This window comes from Papaver somniferum, chromosome 4 (assembly GCF_003573695.1).
Source record: "Papaver somniferum cultivar HN1 chromosome 4, ASM357369v1, whole genome shotgun sequence".
Classification (NCBI taxonomy): Eukaryota; Viridiplantae; Streptophyta; class Magnoliopsida; order Ranunculales; family Papaveraceae; genus Papaver; species Papaver somniferum.
The window spans coordinates 78,419,969-78,440,926 of NC_039361.1; the positions used below are offsets into that span (position 1 = coordinate 78,419,969).

The 20,958-nt window shown below is 37.8% G+C and overlaps 1 protein-coding gene across 1 annotated transcript; it reads left to right on the forward strand.

Annotated features, from left to right (window-relative positions):
- Positions 1-12,860: 12,860 nt before the first annotated feature.
- Positions 12,861-13,328, forward strand: LOC113272727. The gene has a single exon (XM_026522526.1). The coding sequence runs from the start codon at positions 12,861-12,863 to the stop codon at positions 13,326-13,328; it is 468 nt and encodes a 155-aa protein (XP_026378311.1).
- Positions 13,329-20,958: the final 7,630 nt, after the last annotated feature.

Below are 20,958 nucleotides of genomic sequence, written 5' to 3' on the forward strand. Positions count from 1 at the left end.
CAACAAAGGTATTATGGTGACTGATTTCATTTGGACTCTTGTTTAATTTTACCTTTCTAATCTATCGAAACAAGTGTTCACTGTTAGAGCATTGCTCGGTCGAACTCACAAGTGTTCCTATCTCAAGCTTGTTGTCAAATTTTAGTTGATCAAAACTATATCTTCATTTCGAGTCTACATTTACTCAAGTATCGGATTAGGATAGAAGTGTGCAGTTGAGTACCATACATCACTTCTTTCTACCATTTGAAGGCGAAGATCAACCGAAGATTTTGGAGAACTTCATCAAGACTGAACCACCAATTATCCAAGTTTTCACCTTTTTATCTATAAGACTAATCGCATGACTAAAGTGGAATTTACATGCACAACATAAATTTCAAGTCAAGTTTATCTTGTTAATTATTCTCCAAATATGTATGACTAAGCTTATGAACATTTGTTCAAAACTCGATGAATTTGGTTAAGAAAAATTTATTGTTTATGACCTAGATCATGATTCAAGTTAATCATTTGAAAATAGCATGGAATAGTGATATGTGTCATTGATGTTATTCGGGAATGTTTCAAATTGATTATTAGAGAAATATAGAACTACTGTAAATCTGGATACAGGACAGTACAAATTCCAGCTTACATAGTGGCACAATTGTTATAGGCCCGCAGCCGTATTACATGTACCCAGTAAAAGTACCGGTGTAGCTATAGTTCGGCAACGGATTTTGGTACACATACCAGAAAAGCAAACACAAAAGACTTTGTTGACTCGGGAACTCAGAATGGTACACATACCTAGTATACATACCGAAAAAGTTTTGTAGACTCCTTAACTTATTTTGTCTTTAGGGTATACAAACCCGGTACACGTACCATGACAAAATAACTCACGAACTGGAAAGTAAGTACACGTACTTACCTAGTCGAATATTTTCAGATGTATCAGAATTATTTCTACGAGATAATCGGAATTTGAAAAACTCTCTAAAAATACATCTAGACTCAAGATTAAAGTCTTAAAGTTTTATATGAAAATGGTTAAGCTTATAGTTCGTATTTATAGTTTCGGCCAACCTTTGATGAACAAGTCATTATACATGGTTCAGTTACGGTTCATCCTAACCAGAGTGTATATTTTAATGTGTTAATCTCAAATCAAAGGTTTATCTGACGGTGGATATTTATTGTTTGATTCCAAAGCTACCTTAGCTTAAATCTGAAGCAACCTTGATCTTGAAAGTATATATAAGGAGAACCTCAAATAACTGGGATTTTTGAATCCCCGAAACTATTATTGTGTGTCCTAGTTGTAAACCAGAGTCGTCCACTCCTTTAAACCTTTTTAGGTTTAGCGACTAAAAATACTTCACTTAGGGATTCGTGAAGCCATGTCCGACTATCTTTATCTTGATAGTTTTTTTATCCTGATCTTGCTATTGATTGTTGATTCTCACTCCGATCATCCAAGATAGATAGAAATCGTAAAGTTTCTTCGTCTCAGACTTTGTGATTCCACAAGTGTATTTCTCTATAAAGATTCTTTGTTGAAATCGGAGTAGGTTTACTTGTGAGGTGAATAAAAATCTAGTCTGCTCATTAGAGTTGTAAGTTACGGATTTTGAGGTTTGCTAGACTTTGTCTGTTGCAGACGATTTTCTATCTCACCTCAATCTTTGATCAAAACGGAAATCACATATAGGCTTATCTGTGGGAGGCAGATTGGTTTAAAGTCATCAATTGAGTTGAAGCAACTCTTAGGTTGTAAAGGACGTCATCTAAGGGAATCAATTACGCGGAGTCTTGCGAGATTTAAGAGGCATAAGGAGCGCGACTGCAACTGAATTACTGTGACGGTGGATCCGGTCTCAACTACATTCCCGTCTGAAGTATTGACAGTAGGATAGAGTATATAGTGGCTTAATACAGTTTGGTGTTCAAATCTGGAAAAGGTACCGGGGTTTTTATGCAATTGTGGTTTCCTCGTTAACAAAATTTCCAATACATGTGTTATTTATTTTTCCACATTATATTGTTTATCTTTATAATTAAAATATCACAGGTTGTACGTAAATCAATCAAATTAGATATGTCCATCGTAATTTTTGGATACAACTTGATTGATCTTGGATATTGATCTTTGAAATCGTCCAAGAAATCTCACGGCACAATCAGGTTCACGGACCTGTTTCCGTTTACATACTGATTATGAGGGAAAGAGATATAAACTCTTAATATAATTCCTAATTGAGATTCATTAAGTTGTAACTCTCGGGATTGTGTTTGAGTTTAGTCCATACAGGTTGCCTAAGAAAAAGTTGGTGGTGCAACAAAAAATTTGGTTGGGATGAATATGCCACCTTAGGTACGATTCTACTTGATGATGATGATAATTATCTTCCCTCCCAAAATCCACCACCAACGCCGCCGCCTTTTCGTATTCCAGTAGTCATAGGGATACATCGTCAGCTGTGCCACCATTTTCTTAGTGATGTACATATTAATATCCAAGCGGAAGGACTATAATGATCCAACCTGAAAAAGCGGGGGTACAACAACCACGCCCAATATTTGGCTTAGCAATCTGTATGTACAAACTCTAATATACTTTTAAGAGAATCAATAAGACTCAATCTTAAGAACGTATATCAAAGAGTTAATATCTCAATCTCTTTATTTGATCTATACTCAAGCAAATAGAAATCTGCGAGTCTTTATAAAATACTAGAGAGATAACTTGAACGGTACCAAATACCAATGTTCAAGTATCAATCAATTTCAATCAACAACCAAAGGTCGTATTTCCAATTTATTGATTCTAACACACAACCTGTGATATTTCAATTATAAAGATAAACAATATAATGCGGAAATAGAAATAACACAGACACCAAAATTTTGTTAACGAGGAAACCGCAAATGCAGAAAAACCCCGGGACCTAGTCCAGATTGAACACACACCGTATTAAGTCGCTACAGACACTATCCTGCTACAAACTAACTTCAGTATGGACTGTAGTTGAACCCCAATCAATCTCACACTGATCCGAGGTACAGTTGCGCTTTTTAAGTCTCTGATCCCAGCAAGATATTACGCACTTGATTCCCTTAGCTGATCTCACCCACAACTAAGAGTTGCTACGACCCAAAGTCGAAGACTTTAATAAACAAATCTGTATCACACATAAAAGTCTACGATAATAGATAAATCCGTCTCCCACATATATACCTACGAGTTTTGTTCCGTCTTTTGATAAATCAAGGTGAACAGGAACCAATTGATAACCCAGACTTATATTCCCGAAGAACAACCTAGTATTATCAATCACCTCACAATAATATTAATCGACGCGGCGAAAGAAGATATTGTGGAATCACAAATGTTGAGACGAAGATGTTTGTGACTACTTTTATATCTTGCCTATCGGAGATATCAATCTCAAGCCAAATCTTTGCGATTGTACTCGTGCGATAGAAATAATAAGATCATATCACACAACTACGAGAAAGTAGTATCGGTCTGGCTTCACAATCCCAATGAAGTCTTTAAGTCGTTAACCTGGTTTAGAAGAAGAAACCAAATGTTAAAGGATAATCGACTCTAGCTTACACAACTAGTATCACATGTAAGGTAGGGTTTACAAAATTAGTTTGTGAGAGAATCCCAAAACTGTACGTATACCCGTAAGAAAATGGTCCACAAAGCTCCTTCCAAAAAGGTTTTTTGTGAAGATTGTTTATATAACATCTTGTTAACAGACAACGTCCATATTTTTTCTTTTCAAAAGGAACAAGTTTGAAGGCATATAGCCAAAAACTAGAAGCAAATAATTAAAAAAAAAAATCCTTAAAAAAATACTCATGTAAAAGTGTTACCTGATAATCCATCTAAGAACGATAAGAAATTAGCTAGATAATCAATGTCACTTTGGTTAAGAGTATACCTAAACATTTCTCACACAGCTAGGATTTTTGTAAGTGAGATTTCAACCTTGTGATTACTTAACACAAGTATGAGCCATTAGCTCATTGAATGAATTGTGTTTACGATCGAGTCTCTTTTTCCTTTCAAATCTAGGAAGGAAACCTTTTTGATATGAGAAATTATCATAAAACTTACTGTCATCAAAATAAGAGACATAGTTTGAGTCCTTACCATAGGATTTTTTCCTTGAGAGGGTAGACAACCTGTTGATGGTTTCTTTATAACCTTTAATCATTTCCTTCAGGTTATTATTAACATCATCACTTTTCCTCCTTTCTTCTGGAATTTTATTCTCACTTAAGGTATCATCACCTTTTCTGTTAACAGAAGGCAAGACTTGATCTTCCCTTAGACAATGTTTATTAAGACGTCTGTTCTGCTTTTGAGCATTCGAGGAACTCATTGAACTGACCTTCCTAGTAGCATACACAAGATAAATACGATAACCAATTGGTTTAGACATACGAATGTCAGTTACACCTTTGAGAATTAAGTCTAAGTTGTATTGAAGTTGAACTAAGGAGATTTTATTCAACCTAGAGTTTCCCTTTTGTTTCACAGAACTCTTTGTCTCACAGAAGAGACATACTTTCTGATCACAAGAGTGATTAGATAGTACCGTCTTATTACCATCGTTTGAAGATTTCTTCCTTCCATTTGATGTGAAACATCCTTGAATGATGTAGATTTCAGGCACATCCGTTTTAATAGGAAGGGATTTCGGTTTTACTTATGGAGCTGTAACATTTTCAGTTGTAGCAGAAGTACTGGTATATTAGACTGCTTAGAGCATCCTTGAATAGAGAGTTTACTCAAGCGATATTCAATTTCCAAGGCATCCTTTTTGAGGCTAGACTCAAGAGTCAAACGTGAAGAATGATCTTCAGTATTTTCTTTGAATTTGCAGTCTCTTATCACACCAAAAAGAACATTGAAATGCCGTTTTAACCGATTAAATCTATCAGCTTGGACTCTAACAAGATTTAGAATCAAATCACTCTCTTCAGCTGTTTCCCGTTCATTTAGAGAGATAGACTCTTTTGAAGGGTAATCGGAATAACACATGTTGGAGCCTGTCTGTCTTGTTTGAACACAAGGTTCGTCTATATTTGAGATTTAAGAATCTTTCTCTTTAATAGAAATAGACGAGACAGAACTTTTATTTCTGGTGACGCGTTTATCAGAGATGCTACTCTTGTCCATAGAGTCAGATCGCTACAAACACATACTTGTAAGGTCTTAAACGTGTTTTCCTGCTTTGATACCAATTGAAAAAGAGGGGGTACAACAACCATACCCAATATTTCGCTTAGCAATCTGTATGGACAAACTCTAATATACTTTTAAGAGAATCAATAAGACTCAATCTTAAAAACGTATATCAAAGAGTTAATATCTCAATCTCTCGATTTGATCTATACTCAAGCAAATAGAAATCTGCGAGTCTTTATCAAATACTAGCTTGAACGGTACCAAAGACCAGTGTTCAAGTATCAATCAATTTCAATCAACAACCAAAGGTCGGATTTCCAATTGATTGATTCTAACGCACAAACGGTGATATTTCAATTATAAAGTTAAACAATATAATGCGGAAATAGAAATGACACAGACACCAGAATTTTGTTAACGAGGAAACCGCAAATGCAGAAAAACCCCGAGACCTAGTCCAGATTGAACACACACTGTATTAAGCCGCTACAAGCACTAGCCTACTACAAACTAACTTCAGTCTGGAATGTAGTTGAACCCCAATCAATCTCACACTGATCCAAGGTACAGTTGTGCTCCTTACGTATCTGATCCCAACATGATACTACGCACTTGATTCCCTTAGCTGATCTCACCCACAACTAAGAGTTGCTACGACCCAAAGTCGAAGACTTTAATAAACAAATCTGTATCACACAAAAAAGTATACGATAATAGATAAATCCGTCTCCCACAAATATACCTAGGAGTTTTTTTCTATCTTTTGATAAATCAAGGTGAACAGGAACCAATTGATAACCCGGACTTATATTCCCGAAGAACAACCTAGTATTATCAATCACCTCACAATAATCTTAATCGACGCGGCGAAAGAAGATATTGTGGAATCACAAATGATGAGACGAAGATGCTTGTGACTACTTATATTTCTTGCCTATCAGAGATATCAATCTCAAGCCAATCTTTGCGATTGTACTCGTACGATAGAAATATAAAGATCAGATCACACAACTACGATAAAGTAGTATCGGTCTGGCTTCACAATCCCAATGAAGTCTTTAAGTCGTTAACCTGGTTTAGAAGAATAAACCAAAGGTTAAAGGAGAATCGACTCTAACTTACACAACTAGTATCACAGGTAAGGTGTGGGGATTAGGTTTCTCAGTTACTAGAATTCTCCCTTATATAGTCTTTCAAATCAGGGTTTGCAATCAATGTTAGCTTGGTAACAAAGCATTCAATATTCACCGTTAGATGAAAACCTGATTAGATTCATGCTAATATCTTTCAACCGTTAGATCGAAAACCTAGCTTGTCACACACAAATGAATGCACGTTTCTAGGTTTGTGTAACTGTACCCAAACATGTACATTTGTTGGTTCAACAATAGTTAACCAAATGGTTAGCCATATGAGCACTTTCGTATCAACCATATTCTTCTTCACGATAACTAGTTCAAGTCACTCAAATGAACTAGTTATAGAGTTGTTTAATTGCAAGGAAATCTTATGTAACTACACAAGACACAATCGAAGCAAAAACGATTTGATTCACTCGAATCGTTTCATGAACTTTATAGCCACGGTTTGCAATTAGCATTCCTTAGTTTATATAAACATGAGTTCACAAACAATCGTCTTTAGATATAACCTAACTAAAATTTGTGGACTGGGTTCGCGGACTTAAGTTCCCAGAAGGAGTTCTCAAACTCCAGCATATTTTCTCGGGACGAGAATTTCCGCCAGTTCGTGGATTGGTTTCGCGGACTTAGTTCACGGCTCTTGTTCCGGTTCTCTTGATCAACAAAGTTCGCAAACTTCGGTTCAAGGAATAAGGACTTATACATATATGTGTTTCCAAAACAATGCTTATATCCATCATTGGTTATATAATCTAAACTCTCATTTCAATCATTGAAACATTCTTAGAGGACGTTATATAATTGTTATTCACAAACCATTTTTCGTCAAAGCAATTCTCAAAGTGATTGAAACATAACATGACTTTCGTCACTAGGTAAAAATGAAATTGGCCAAAGAGAAAGCTTACCAATACATATTTCGAGAAATAGATAGGCGATATAAACTCGGCTCGAAATAGTAAATGTGTATAATCAAAGTCTATATAGAAAAACGACTTTTGTCTCAAGATATGAGATAGAGTAGATAGAATTTTGAGTGATAGATAAGTTCAAGTCTCCACATACCTTTTTGTCGATGAAGTTCCACCAGTTCCTTGAGTAGTTCTTCGTCTTGTATGATGATCCTCCATGGAGTTCTTGAGCTCAACTACACTTTATATCCTAGTCCGAGACTTAGATATAGTAGACTAGAAATCAAGGCTTATAGTTTTGATCACTAACATTGACAAAGATGGTTGAGATATCAACGCATGCGAGTTCGACCGAGCAATGCTCTAACACTACCACAAGCAGATATTATCGATTTACCGATTCGTGGATGAGGTAGTTTTGCTTCATGGCTTATCTAATAATCAAACAATTAAATTCAACAAGGGGCGAGCATGTGCATTGCGCGTAGGAGGAATAGTACTAGTTCTGTGTCAAATCTGAAATTTACGTTGTCTATTCCTAACTTATTGTCACGGTTTTGCAAGATTGGTTTTATGAACGTATATAAATGTTTCTAAGTTCAACAATATTTCTTTCATCTCTTAGCAATAATTCTGTTGTTGTAAATTTTGGAACGAATATAAGTGTCTATTATGAGGATGGGATGTCTTTACCATAATACCATGGGCCCCCACATGCTTTATACATGTCGTGAATTTGGGGGGTTGTTTTTCATTTGTAGGAATTACTGTTTAGTCCAATTTTTCATGACCCAGTTAGTGGCTAGTCCACCCGTGAAAAACATTTACTTGCTAGTCCAAAATCATGTTTTTGGACTAGATTATTTACTCGCTAATCCAAAAATTTTGTGAAGATTATAAAGTGTGTTTTCTAAATGCCTAAAACACCCTTCCAGATCTAATTAGTATCAACACATGTAAATGTTACTAATAGTATGTTACTACATACTAGTAGTATCAATACGGTGATACTACATATTAGTATGTACTGTACTAGAAGTAACAAAAATATGTTACTAGTAAATTAGGTAACTACTTTACTATACTAATAGTAATATATATACTAGTTTACTAGCATACTAGTATACTATTACTAGTATTAATTTTTAGTATACTAGTAGCTAGTTTACTAGTATACTAGTAGTAATATGTAATACTAATATTCATATGTAGTATACTAGTATAACATAACAGTATTAATATGTAGTATCAATACATAACTTAACAGTATTGATATATAGTACAATATGTATTGATACTATATATTAATATGTAGTATCAATACATAATATTTATTTATATGTAGTACATAACATATTGATACTATATATTGATATGTAGTATCAATACATAATACAACAGTATTTATTTATATGTAGTACATAAATATTGATACTACAAATTGATATGTAGTATCAATACACAACATAACAGTATTTATTTATATGTAGTATCAATATATAACATAACAATATTTATATGTAGTAACATATGTTAATATTACTAGTAACATATGTAGTAACATATACTACTATTATGTAGTAACATACTAGTATACTAGTAACAAATGTAGTATGTAATAATATATGTAGTAACATATGTAGTATTATATGTTAAGGTTAGTAGAGTAATTTTACTCTTTTCAAAACTTTTTTGGACTAGCGAGTAAATATGTTTTCCCTCTGGACTATCCATTAACCCGGGTTGGATTTAGTGGACTAAACAGCAAAGTTCCCTTTTCATTTTGTCTTTTCCCCTTTACCCGCTTGAATTACCCGCACCTTTCCCATATTACATCTACATCCCCATGTACGCACACCAAAAGAGTTTTACATACGACCCAATTTTTCGCTATTCCAATCATGTGACTTACATGTAACAGAGTCAAAATTAGTGTCAGATGTTACCGGTTTTTAAAGGTTTATTGTCCTAGATCAAAGTCTGAATTGGACTAATCCATATTGGTGGGCACAATCTACATGAGCAATATCAGAACAAGTTGGACGAGTTTGAATATTAGGTACATAGATTACAGACTCTTCACTTACATGAGATGAAACAATTGAGGGATAACCTGATGCTTGACATATCTATTCCAGTTTCTTCCATTCATGGTGGTGGTATGGTGGTGCAAGTTCTTCTTTTAGTGGTGGTGTTGGTTCTTTATTTGATGGTGATGGTACGGGTTCTTCCTTTAGTGGTGGTGGAGTTTGATATACAATGACAAGATTGGATTAAGATATCAGTGGTAATGAACCTCTTCGATCGGATAACGAAGCCTTCTTATTTTATGAACACGGCATAAAATCGTTGAATGACTCAATTGATATTATTTTGATAATGGTTTCTATAATTGTGAAAGGACAACAGTCCCACATCTTATAATCCACTTAATTAACTTAAAATATAATATGGAAGGGCCGCTCCACTCATTGCCAATTGGTTTTGAGTTGGATGCCCGCAGACTTTAATAGGGTGTTAGAGCTAAGCCCCAGACCCAGACCTGGACGAAGTGTTTAACCGATTTTGTCACTTGTACACCCGGGGTGTAGGCCAGTGCCGATACTGGCCAAGGTGTTATGTCCTGATTTAGTCACTCACCCGTGTACACCTGCTACCGATGGACTGGTAACTCGTACGTAGGTCCACGTGTGAGGCCCAGTGACTGGCCTTACACGTGAGGGGACGTGTGAAAGGACAATAGTCCCACATCGTATAATCCACTTAGTTAACTTAAAATATAATATGGAAGGGCCGCTCCACTCATTGCCAATTGGTTTTGAGTTGGATGACCGCAGACTTTAACAGTAATTTAATCTTATTAATAAAGATAAAATTTCTCACTCCTAACATCCAACGACTAGTACGATCGCTAGTGGTGCCATCTAAACTATCCGTTAAACCGATAGTATCCACTACAACTTACCAAAATACTAACAGTTAATGGCTAACCAACATACAACAAGGATAACTCCCTTCTACTATGATAGGTATTTGATGATATTGATCCCTATACGTAAATACTAACAGTTAATGGCTAACCAACATACAACAAGGATAACTCCCTTCTACTATGCTAGGTATATGATGATATTGATCCCTCTAAAATATCCTTGTCCTCAAAAATGAAGAATGAACTCCCAAGATGTCTTGAATCTTGGTTGTTGTTGTTGGGTAAACTTTAATAGCAGTTTCACTTATAAAAATACCGGTGAGAATCGATCTTGAAACTGAAATGTTCATCTTCTTTTTGTCAACCGCAAGGACCTTCAGTATTTGGGAATCAGGTACCGTAGTAATTATGTTAGCTGAACTGGAAATCACATGATTCCAATTTGAGTTGGAAACGGTAATGCATTATACTTTCGAATCATAGAAGTAAAATTATATGATATGGTAGCTATAAGATTAGGATGATCTTGATGAGTTGTCATAAATGAAATAAACATTAGCTTTAGGTACCCCAATAACTAATGATGTCTTTATCGATAAAATATATGTGAGGAATCATCTGTGTAAGTACAACCAAATACTCGAGGAACTCCAAGGAAGTCAGCTGACTCAATTAACATTATATTGTCTCTAAGCGTTGAACACCCATAAACATTCTTAATAACAACAACACCATCAAGTTCGGTGTAGTAAGCCAGTTCCATGTTGAGGCGAAACAATTTAATCAACAAGAAAATTGGTTGCAAAACCAATTTTACATATTCTATCTTGTAGGAAGCGGAAAACATCACCAGAAGAAAGTTTCCCACAAAACCTTTAAATACTATAATCTCATTATCTTCTTCCATTTGAAAAGCTATGATGTATTGCCGAGAATTAACTAAAGTGATAAACGTCCTTGTTGGATACCATATCACCAAAGATATTATTCCAACTTATGTAAGATAATTCTAGTGATTCCACCACAGACTTAATTAAGGCTTTTGAATATGTTGACCTCGTCTCATAAACAAGTAATTTTTTTATGTCAGGGTATATCACCTAAAGAATAAAATATGAGTATTAACAACACAAGATCTCTCTTCTTCCGGCATTTATCTTCCCGAATGGAAATTCGCATTTGATCACTTATAAAAGCCGTCTGCACGAGACTCAAATCGACTTTATCCTAGCTAGGAAGGATGATAGGCCGGAATGCTTTGATTGCAAGGTTTTACTAGAAGGCGAAGACGTTGTTTCCCAACATAAACTATTAGTTGTGGACTTTTATATCAAGACTCGCTTCCAGCGGAAGAGAACTGCTAACCCACCAAGCACTAAGTGGTGGAACCTGAAGGAAGATGCAGCACGAACCTTCAAAGAAAAAGCGCTCGCAGAAGGGGTGCTCTGCGAGGACGGTAAACCTGACCAGATGTTGAAAGAAACTGTTGGCCGTATTCGAGAGCTAGCAGTGAAGTGTTGGGACTAGCAAGAGGAAGCGGTAAGCGGGACCCGAAAGAATCCTGGTGGTGGTCAGAGGAATTGCAGTAAGCAATCAGACACAAGAAAGATCGCTTCCGGAAACTCCAAGCACTTGAGAGCGATGAAAACCACCGGAATTACAAGATGGCGAAAAGTCGGGCAAAGTGAGCTGTAAGTATGGCAAAAGGTCGGGATTATGAGGATTTCTATCGTAAACTAGACACTAGAGAAGGAGAACATGACATATACAGGATCGCACGGTTACGCGAACGGAAGACTCGTGACCTTGTCCAGGTCAAATGTATTAAGGCCTCAGACTTCCGCGTACTGGTGGAGGACGTAGAAATTAAAGCTCGCTGGAAGGATTACTTCAACAACCATTTCAACGGAGAAAGCGATATCCCAACCAACACCCTTGAGGGCGTTGCCGAGCATGTGGATTCGTTTGAGGACATCATTGTCTGTAGCATTCACGAGAGTGAAGTAAAGGAGGCCTTGAAAGGAACCAAAAGAGGAAAGGCCTTAGGTCCGGATGCCATACCGACTGAATGAATGTCGGACAATAACTTGGCTGACCAAGCTATTCAATAACATCTTCCGGTTAAACCGAATGCCGGACGAATGGCGTTGAAGCGTGATCGTTCCAATCTTTAAAAACAATGGCGACATTCAGAACTGCTATAACTACAGGGGAATCAATCTGATGAGCCATACACTCAAGTTGTGGGAACGCGTCATCGATTGGAGGTTACGCAGACAAACAAGTGTCTCACCAAACCAATTTGGATTTATGCTGGGAAGATCGACCACGGATACGATTTTCCTAGTTAGACAACTTATAGAAAGATACAAGGAGCAAAAGCGGGACCTGCACATGGTATTTATTGATATGGAGAAGTCCTACGATAAAATACCGCGTGAAGTAATGTGGTGGTCTCTTGAACAGAAAAAGGTATCACCGAAGTACATAAACTTAATCAAGGACATGTACGAGGGTGCATTACCGGTGTCTAGACGAGCGGCGGAATCTCATCCGATTTCTCGATTAAGATAGGGCTTCACCAGAGATCAGCCTTGAGCCCATACATTTTCGATTTAGTGCTAGATCAAGTTACGAGAGAAATTCAAGGTGAGATCCCCTGGTGCATGCTCTTTGAAGATGATATGGCGCTTATCGGCAACTCAAAAGAAGATGTAGAGGAAAAACTGGAATTGTGGCGTCAGACTCTAGAATCGAAGGGATTCAAACTTAGTATAACAAAAACCGAGTATCTGAAGTGCGATCTCAGCGATTCCGGGAGAGTTGAAGGGGACATTCTGCTGGATGGACAACCTGTACCAAGGAAAGAATCGTTTCGTTATCTGGGATCGATACTCCAAAGTAATGAGGATATTCTCCATCGAACCCAATCTGGCTTGGGGAAATGGTGTCTGGATTCTGGCATCCTTTGTGACCGCAAAGTGCCGCTAAAGCTTAAAGGTAAGTTTTACAAATCCACGATCAGGCCTTCCATGCTATACGGTGCGGAATGTTGGGCGATAAACAGCCGGGACACTTTGAGACTGAAGAGTACCGAGATGCGGATGCTGAGGTGGGCTTGGACATACGAGGCACGACCGTATCAGGAATGAGTACGCACGTAAGAAACTTATGGTAGCGCCAATCAAGGAGATGCTAGTACAGCATCGACTGCGCTGGTTTGGGCATCTCCAGCGAAGACCTCCTGATACCCCAGTGTGAGTAGGTCGCATCAGGAGCGCTGAAGGAAGTATTCAACGTGTAGGCCAACCAAAGCTCACTTGGGACGAGTGCGTAAAGAAAGACCCGAGAAACCGAAATCTTTCACCAGAGCAGGCGTTGGACAAACAGAAATGGAGGGCGGCAATACGCGTGGAAGAGGTGGGTTTCAAGTATGTATACTAACAACCCCTCCCCTTTATTTCCTATAAATTTATTTACAACTCAATCAACGAAAACGTAAAGGAAACCCTGCAGTTTGGGAAGGGGAGGAATCCCCCTGTAGCACTGCAGTTGGCAGGATTGTGAAGGGGAAAACACCCCGTAGCTTCTGCAACCGGGACATGGTGCAAGTATATCCGCATTAATGGTCGATAATTCGTAATCCCTTTAACACGGTGACTACTTTCCATCTGGTCCAAAAACTAAAACAATCGCGAACCGGGTAGCGTCAAGTATTCTTGCTTGCCGTAGTGCAAGTTGTGCGAGGTTCGGACATGCCGACGTAAAACCTATGTTCTACTCTTAGGAGATATTCTCTAGTCGACCCGGTACTTTCTACTAGAAAATAATTTGGATTTGAATGCTGATAATATTGAGAAGTCAGCTTCCTCTCCCCCTTTTATGAGTGTGCCACTCTCATCAGTAGTGGTAGTCTTCGGTTATATATAGTGTTGCTTCCGAGATAAATGCATATGTAGTTGTAGTTGTATATGGTAAAATATTATTCAAACACTCTTCCTTACCACATACAATAATAACTACTGTAGATGGGGAAAAACGATTTGCTGGTTTTTACGGAATTGAGGAGACGACCGTGCGGAGGAGACTCTTTGAACCGAACGAAATGTTTATCCTCACACAGATGCACTGCAAGAAGGGAGTGCCTTAAGTTCGAGAGATCAATCTGTAGGACTCCGGCCTAAACCAAGACAATGGCCGTTCCAGAGTCAATTCGGTCACAAGAAAGGATGGGTCGATCTATAGGAGGGAAGCTGAGAAATGTGTGAGATCAATGGTGATCGAGGATTGAAGGTGTGTTGTATATTCTGCGTGAAGAAATAGGATAAGTTCTGATTGATTGAATTTTCTCTGTTGAGATTAATTACTCAGATGTTGAGTTCTTGATCTCTTGTTGTCTGTTTGACGAGAGATTGTCCTGTTTTTCAATCATTATTCAGAGACTTATTTATATTGCTAGAATTGTAAACACCTTGATCCCATGAAGTGTGACAGTTGCTGGAATCAAAGAGTGGGAAGTGGAAATCGTGTTAAAACTAGTTGCTCATCGTGCGGAGACTTGGTTGATTTTCCATCCACTACTTTGCTAACTCCTCCAACTGATTGCACGACTTGCTCACATTCTCATCGTGTGTATGAAAACATGTGCCGTAGACCGCCAGACCAAAACCCTAGTTAATATCCCCCATGTGACACGATTGATGTCTCGTGATTGTGGAGTCTGCAAGGCAGATGTGTATTTAGTTAGTCAGTTGCTGACTTTAAGGGACGATGAGTCCTTGTATTGCTGAGTCGAACATGATTTGCAAATGTTCTAAGACTCATGAATTGAACGTGTCTGTTGAGACAAAGGTATAATTCTCGAGTAAATGTTGATAGTTAAGGTGAACAAATATTGCTCATTTGATGGATTGTTGAATATTGATAGTTGAACCAATATTCCTTAGTCTGAGCAAATACTGCTCATCTGAGCAAATGTTGCTCGTTTGATGAATTATTGGTAGCGGGACCAAAATAAAATATTAATTTATAAATACTGGTAACTGAACCAAGTATAATTAATTAGAATGTTGATCATGGGATCAACGTAAAATTATTAGTGTTTGAATATGCTCAGAATCATGTTTTGCAGAGCTTTGGATTCGAAACCCTAATTTTGATCAATTACTGATTAATTGATGATTTATTGAAAATCAACGATGGAGATAAGGAGGGACCGGCTACATGGGATGATGAGTCAACCATGACACAACCAAATGCTCGAGTGAGAAAATACCAAAGTCTCTTGAAGACCAGTTGGTGAAAATATGATTAAATACTGGTTTAATCCTTCATTAAAATAATGTTCGTCTGAACCTTAGGTGATAAAACCTAATAAATTATGAAGAGATGAAGGACCGACCAAGGGGTCATAAAACCGGCCCTGGTTGGTCACGGGATCGATTGACGATCATTTGATGAAATTCCAAGTTGTTTGGAAGAGTTTGAACCTAATGTGAGCAAATTAGGTCAAATGATGAAAATATGCGGGACCGGCCTCTTGAAAGCCAAAGAGCAAACCTCGGTCGGTCAAGGTAATACGCTCATGTCACCAAAGTTTTCGTGTCTCAGTCCTGAGAATTTTGATATTTTCTGATGTGCATTTGAGCGACATTTGAGAAAATATCAAAAATTCAGGGTTTTGCTGAAACTGAGGAATTTTCATGAGACGATGGAAATAAAAAATAAAATAAGGGATTACAAGGTGTGGGACCGACCACGGATAGGGCATGGCCTTCGGTCTATCAAGCCAGGTCCCGTGACACCTTTCCCAATTTTATGTAATTTCCTTGATGTGAAGGAAGTACCATGAAATTGAGGAGTTTCATAAGGTTAAGGAATTTCCATGAGATGATAATAATAATAAAATAAGGAATCATGAAATGTGGGACCGGCTATGGCCAAGGCATTGCCGGCCGGCCAAATAAGTCCGGTCCCATGGCACTTTTCCTAATTTATATTATTTTCATGATTTTAGGGAAATATCATGAAATCAAGGAGTTTGTTGAAACCAAGGAGTTTCCTTGAAGTGAAGAAGTTTCCATGAGATGAGGAAAACAAATAATATTATTAATAATAATAAAATAAGGGCATGTGGGACCGGCTACTAGAGCATGGCCGGCCGGCTAGAGCCCGGTCCCGTGAGTTTTCCCTAATTTTATCCCTTTTCCTTGATGTGAAGGAAATATCATGAAATCAAGGAATTTCATGGGATGAAGGAAATAATAATAAAATAATAAGAAATGCAAGGTGTGGGACCGTCCACAACTAGGGCATGACCGGATGGCTAGTAGGCTTGGTCTGAGACACCTTTCCTAATTTTTATTATTTCTTTGATACGGAGGAAACACCATGAATCTGAGGAGTTTCCTTAAAATGAAGGATAATTATTCAAATGACGGGATTTTCATGATATCTAGGAAAATAATAAAAATATAGTAAAATATAGATCTGGGTGTGGGACTAGGAACGACATGATTGATCGACGAGCGGTTCCACTCCTCTAGCACCCTAGTTAATGTTTTATTATTTATTATTTTCTTCCTATTTTTCATGGGTTCATCGTTCCTTCGTATTTTGGAATGCTCGGTCGTGCATTCAGGTGCTCGTTAGTGCGTTATTACTGAATACACTTGCACCATTTTGGTCGAGGCTTACTCGATAGTAGCTCAGATGCCCGTACGTTGAATATTTATCACTAACCCATGGAATTCTGCTGGGAAGAACCACGAATTGAAGTAAAGAAATATTATGAAGAACGTAGAATATTCCTGAATATTCAGTTAATGAATTTAAGGATTAGAGATAATTAATTGATAGCTCTATACTAGCAGGCATGCTGTCTAGGAGCATTAATTATCTGAGAATTGAGTAATACGAGCTAGTTGAAGCGTCATATTTTCTTTATATAGTCAGGGAAAACATTGTTACATCCTGAAGACGTTATTGCTCTATACTAGCAGGCAAGCTGTCTAGGAGCCGTCCAATCATAATGATTCTGTACACATGTCTTTTTATATAGTCAGGGAAAACATTGTTACATCCTGAAGACATTATCGCTCTATACTAGCAGGCAAGCTGTCTAGGATCCATCCAATCGTTCGATTCTATATAAAAGTGATTACTGAAATTGCTCAGTATTCATGAGATATGTCGTTGTCTCAGTTGAGAGACTGCACGTCTTCATATGCTCTGAGAGACAGTATTCTCAGTCAGAGGTTCTTGTGGCATGAACTTTGATGCTTCAATGAGAGACATGAGCCTCAATACTCATCTGATTGATGGATCAGGAGTATGTACAATTATGGTTCTACGATTTTAGCCTTTGTCGAAAATCCACCATCTACATTAAGTCCCCTACTTAGTGAGGGACAGTCATGTTCCTCATCCAGCACTGGATGGTGATTTTATATTCAGAAACGAAATAAGTAATTGAACTTTGTCGTAAGATAAGATGTTACCGAATTTTCGATTGTACGAGCGAACCATGGCTTGAACGAAGATCCCAGTGGCATGATAGATCATTGTCCAACGAGCATAAAGTGGTGTAGCACCACTGATTTGGTGATGGAACCTTGGTCGGTTTAGGATTCACGGATCCGGGCCCAAGAAAGGAATCCGTTTTAGCGCGGACGTTCGTCGTTCGTTAGTTTAAGAAACAAACAAAATAGACCTGAGTCTAATGATAAAAATTTTGTCTATGAGTTTTCACGATAAACAAAATTTTATTTTTTAAATACGTGAGATTTCACAAAGTGGAATTAACTCTCGTTTCAAAGGTGGATGCTCGTACGAGAGAATTTTTTTTTGAACAGACGTGCGTCTGTTAGTAATAAAATTTTGTTTATGAGCTTTCATGAAATTTTTTATCTTCGAGCTTTCAGAAATCTTTGAAAATATACTTTCGCTTCAAAGACAGATGCTCGCGCGAGGGAGCAAATATATATATATATATGTTATTTTTCAAACTTACGTGAGTTTCACGTTAAATATATATATTTTTGTAAAACCAATGTTTTGATTTTGAACAACTATTGAAAGTAGACAATTATACATGGTGAAATAATGTATGTATGTAAGTTTTCACAATTGTAGAATGGACGTCTGTCCAAGTTTTGAAAAACCAGTGGATGTTAAAATTCACGTGGGTTGTTCACGGTTTTATGAAAATCAAGTCATGATTGTGAATAACGAATTTTGCTCGTCTTTGCAGGTTTGAAGGAACGACCAGGTTTTCGAAATTCTGACGCTATAATCACTACAACTAGTGCAATGGTAAATAGGTAAAAGTTGGATTGTTACCGTTCTTTTTATGCGTTTGTTATTGGTATATCCATGACTCCATGTCTTTCGCATCAGATAGTGGTGACTTCTGGTTACATTCACTCTTCTGACTATTCCGGGGAACGCTCCAGAAATACCAAGTCAAGGATCAGATATTCATGCCGAGGGGGATCAACCTTTCAGAGACGCTAGAAAGATGATACATTGTATGTCTCTCGATCATCTGGGAGTCGTCTGTGCTAAGATATATGCTTTCTTTCTATTAGCAGATGCGGAGAGAAAGCAGAGACGTAATGAAATGTCACATAAGAAAAAAGCCGAGGATGAAAAGCTCATATCTCATCAGCAGAAACACAGTCGACTTCAGCAAGTGATACTATCAACTGAAGATGAAGTGCGGACTTGCGTTGATGGTGTAGCTCCTGACGTGGATCAATGATGAACTGTCATAATTCGTCATCATAAAATTCAGAAGTTAGGTCTTCATTGAAAATGCTGTAGAATCTTCGTCCGATGTCGTATTTTCGCGATCTACCCATGTTTCTTCATGCCCAGGAAATTTCCAAGCTTTATTGAAGGATATTTTTGAGTTTTGAGCATGTTTAGCGGCCCAAATATGCGAAACAATAAACTTCCGGGAGACTTCCGGAAAATTTTCAGCTGGTATGTAGTCCAATGTTTTGGCCACATCATTTTGCTCGTTTCTCAAATTGCTATGAATTTTGGATATGTTGTAGAGCACATCCATACGAAGATAATGGTATATGACCCATTCATAGATTCTTCACCAATTTATCCCAGATCACTTATTTGTGCGTGACAGTGTAAAATCATCTCAGACGAGCTTGTTGTAAAACACTCATGTTGTGTCTTTAGACCATTCGTTTGTGTCTGGAACGGTTGGTGAAGGATTTTAATGTCATTGATTCATTTGAGATCAGGACCCCTTGATTTATACATGAGCATGGTGCTTGCAGTGCCATCTTGTTTTTGTCAGTTGTAGAAACATCACTTCTGAAACCCTGGTCACGGGACCATAACTGAGGTTGCTCTTAAGAGGGGGTGATTTAATGACTATGGTTGCATGTCCTGGTGGTAGCATTACTTTTATGATAAATGATTAGCATATGAGAGTCTGGTGTCACGGGTCTTGGACTGTGAAACTGATCATCATGATCAGTGGACTGTCAGTCCCCAGTATTTTGTTAAATCTCTCCTTTTTCGTTTTCTCTTCTTCTGGCAAGACTTGGATAGAGGACCCAGGTAGAAAAATTTATGTAAAGACCTAGGTGGTCAAAGTTGAAGGTACCCTGATGAAGGACTTAGTGGAAAGACCTGGTGGACACCGATCGACTGTGGAAGGTATGAATCTCGTCTAAGAATTTTTGCTTGCATATTGTATGCTCTGGAAGCCGCGGGAACCTCATACGACGTCGGAATTTGATGCTTGACCCCAAATTTTGGAGCTAAGAGACTGAGTTATCTCATGAGACAAGAATCACTCAATTTGGAGTTGTAGAGGTCATCCAAAGAAGCGTGCACATTTGTAATTTGTAATCCCGTATAAATTTTTCAGATTTCGTAGACCTGACGCTAAAGGCCATATATTTCGGCTCGTATATCCGATTGATGCTCCCTTTTGGTATGTTGTATAAGCGACATAGACAAACATCTTTCGTTCAGGAATAATTGTCCCATTCCTCACCCATTGGTACGTTTTTCAAAACCTATGGCCTGAAGTGTGTTGTATCTCATTTGTAGAGGTGATGAGAACATCTTGTAGAAGACTTGGGATTGTGCCCGCCCATTGTGCAAGCTTCGGAAAGACTTTCATGTGAATATATTTCATGTCTACACACCTTGATATGAATCATTAGTGCTTGGAGAAGTCCGCCTCGTCGAGCAATACTTCAGAGAATGGTTAATTGATGAAGCCATGTCATGAGGATGTTGCTCTTGAGACCGTTGTTCATGCTAGATCACCGATTGAAATTTCTCCAGAAATTATTTTTGATGCTGAGACCATGAAAGGAGTTCTTCCACATATCCTTGTTGATGCGGATACTATGTTTGGAGTTGCTCCAGAGACCGAAAAAGGCTAGAACCATGATTATCGATATAGCCTTTGCTCCTTCATCCAGTGAGCCTTTTACATTCACGAACTAGTTGGTGAGTTCAGGGTTCCTAAGATGAAGATGTTCTAGGACTTCAACCCAAATTCTCCCGAGTATGAATTTATTGTGAAGGACTTCGTCAGGGAATCGATGTTGTGGTGGCAGATAACATCGACAATCTCCATTCTGGATGTGAGGATAAAAAGTTCCTTGGTCGTGCAAGGCTTGTGATGTATAGAGGTTCCGTTGATGAAGTTTCATGGAATCACATCAGATTGAAAATTCCATTAAGATCACGTCCCCAGTGTATGTTGAAGGAGTTTGTGCCATCCATGGATGAATGATG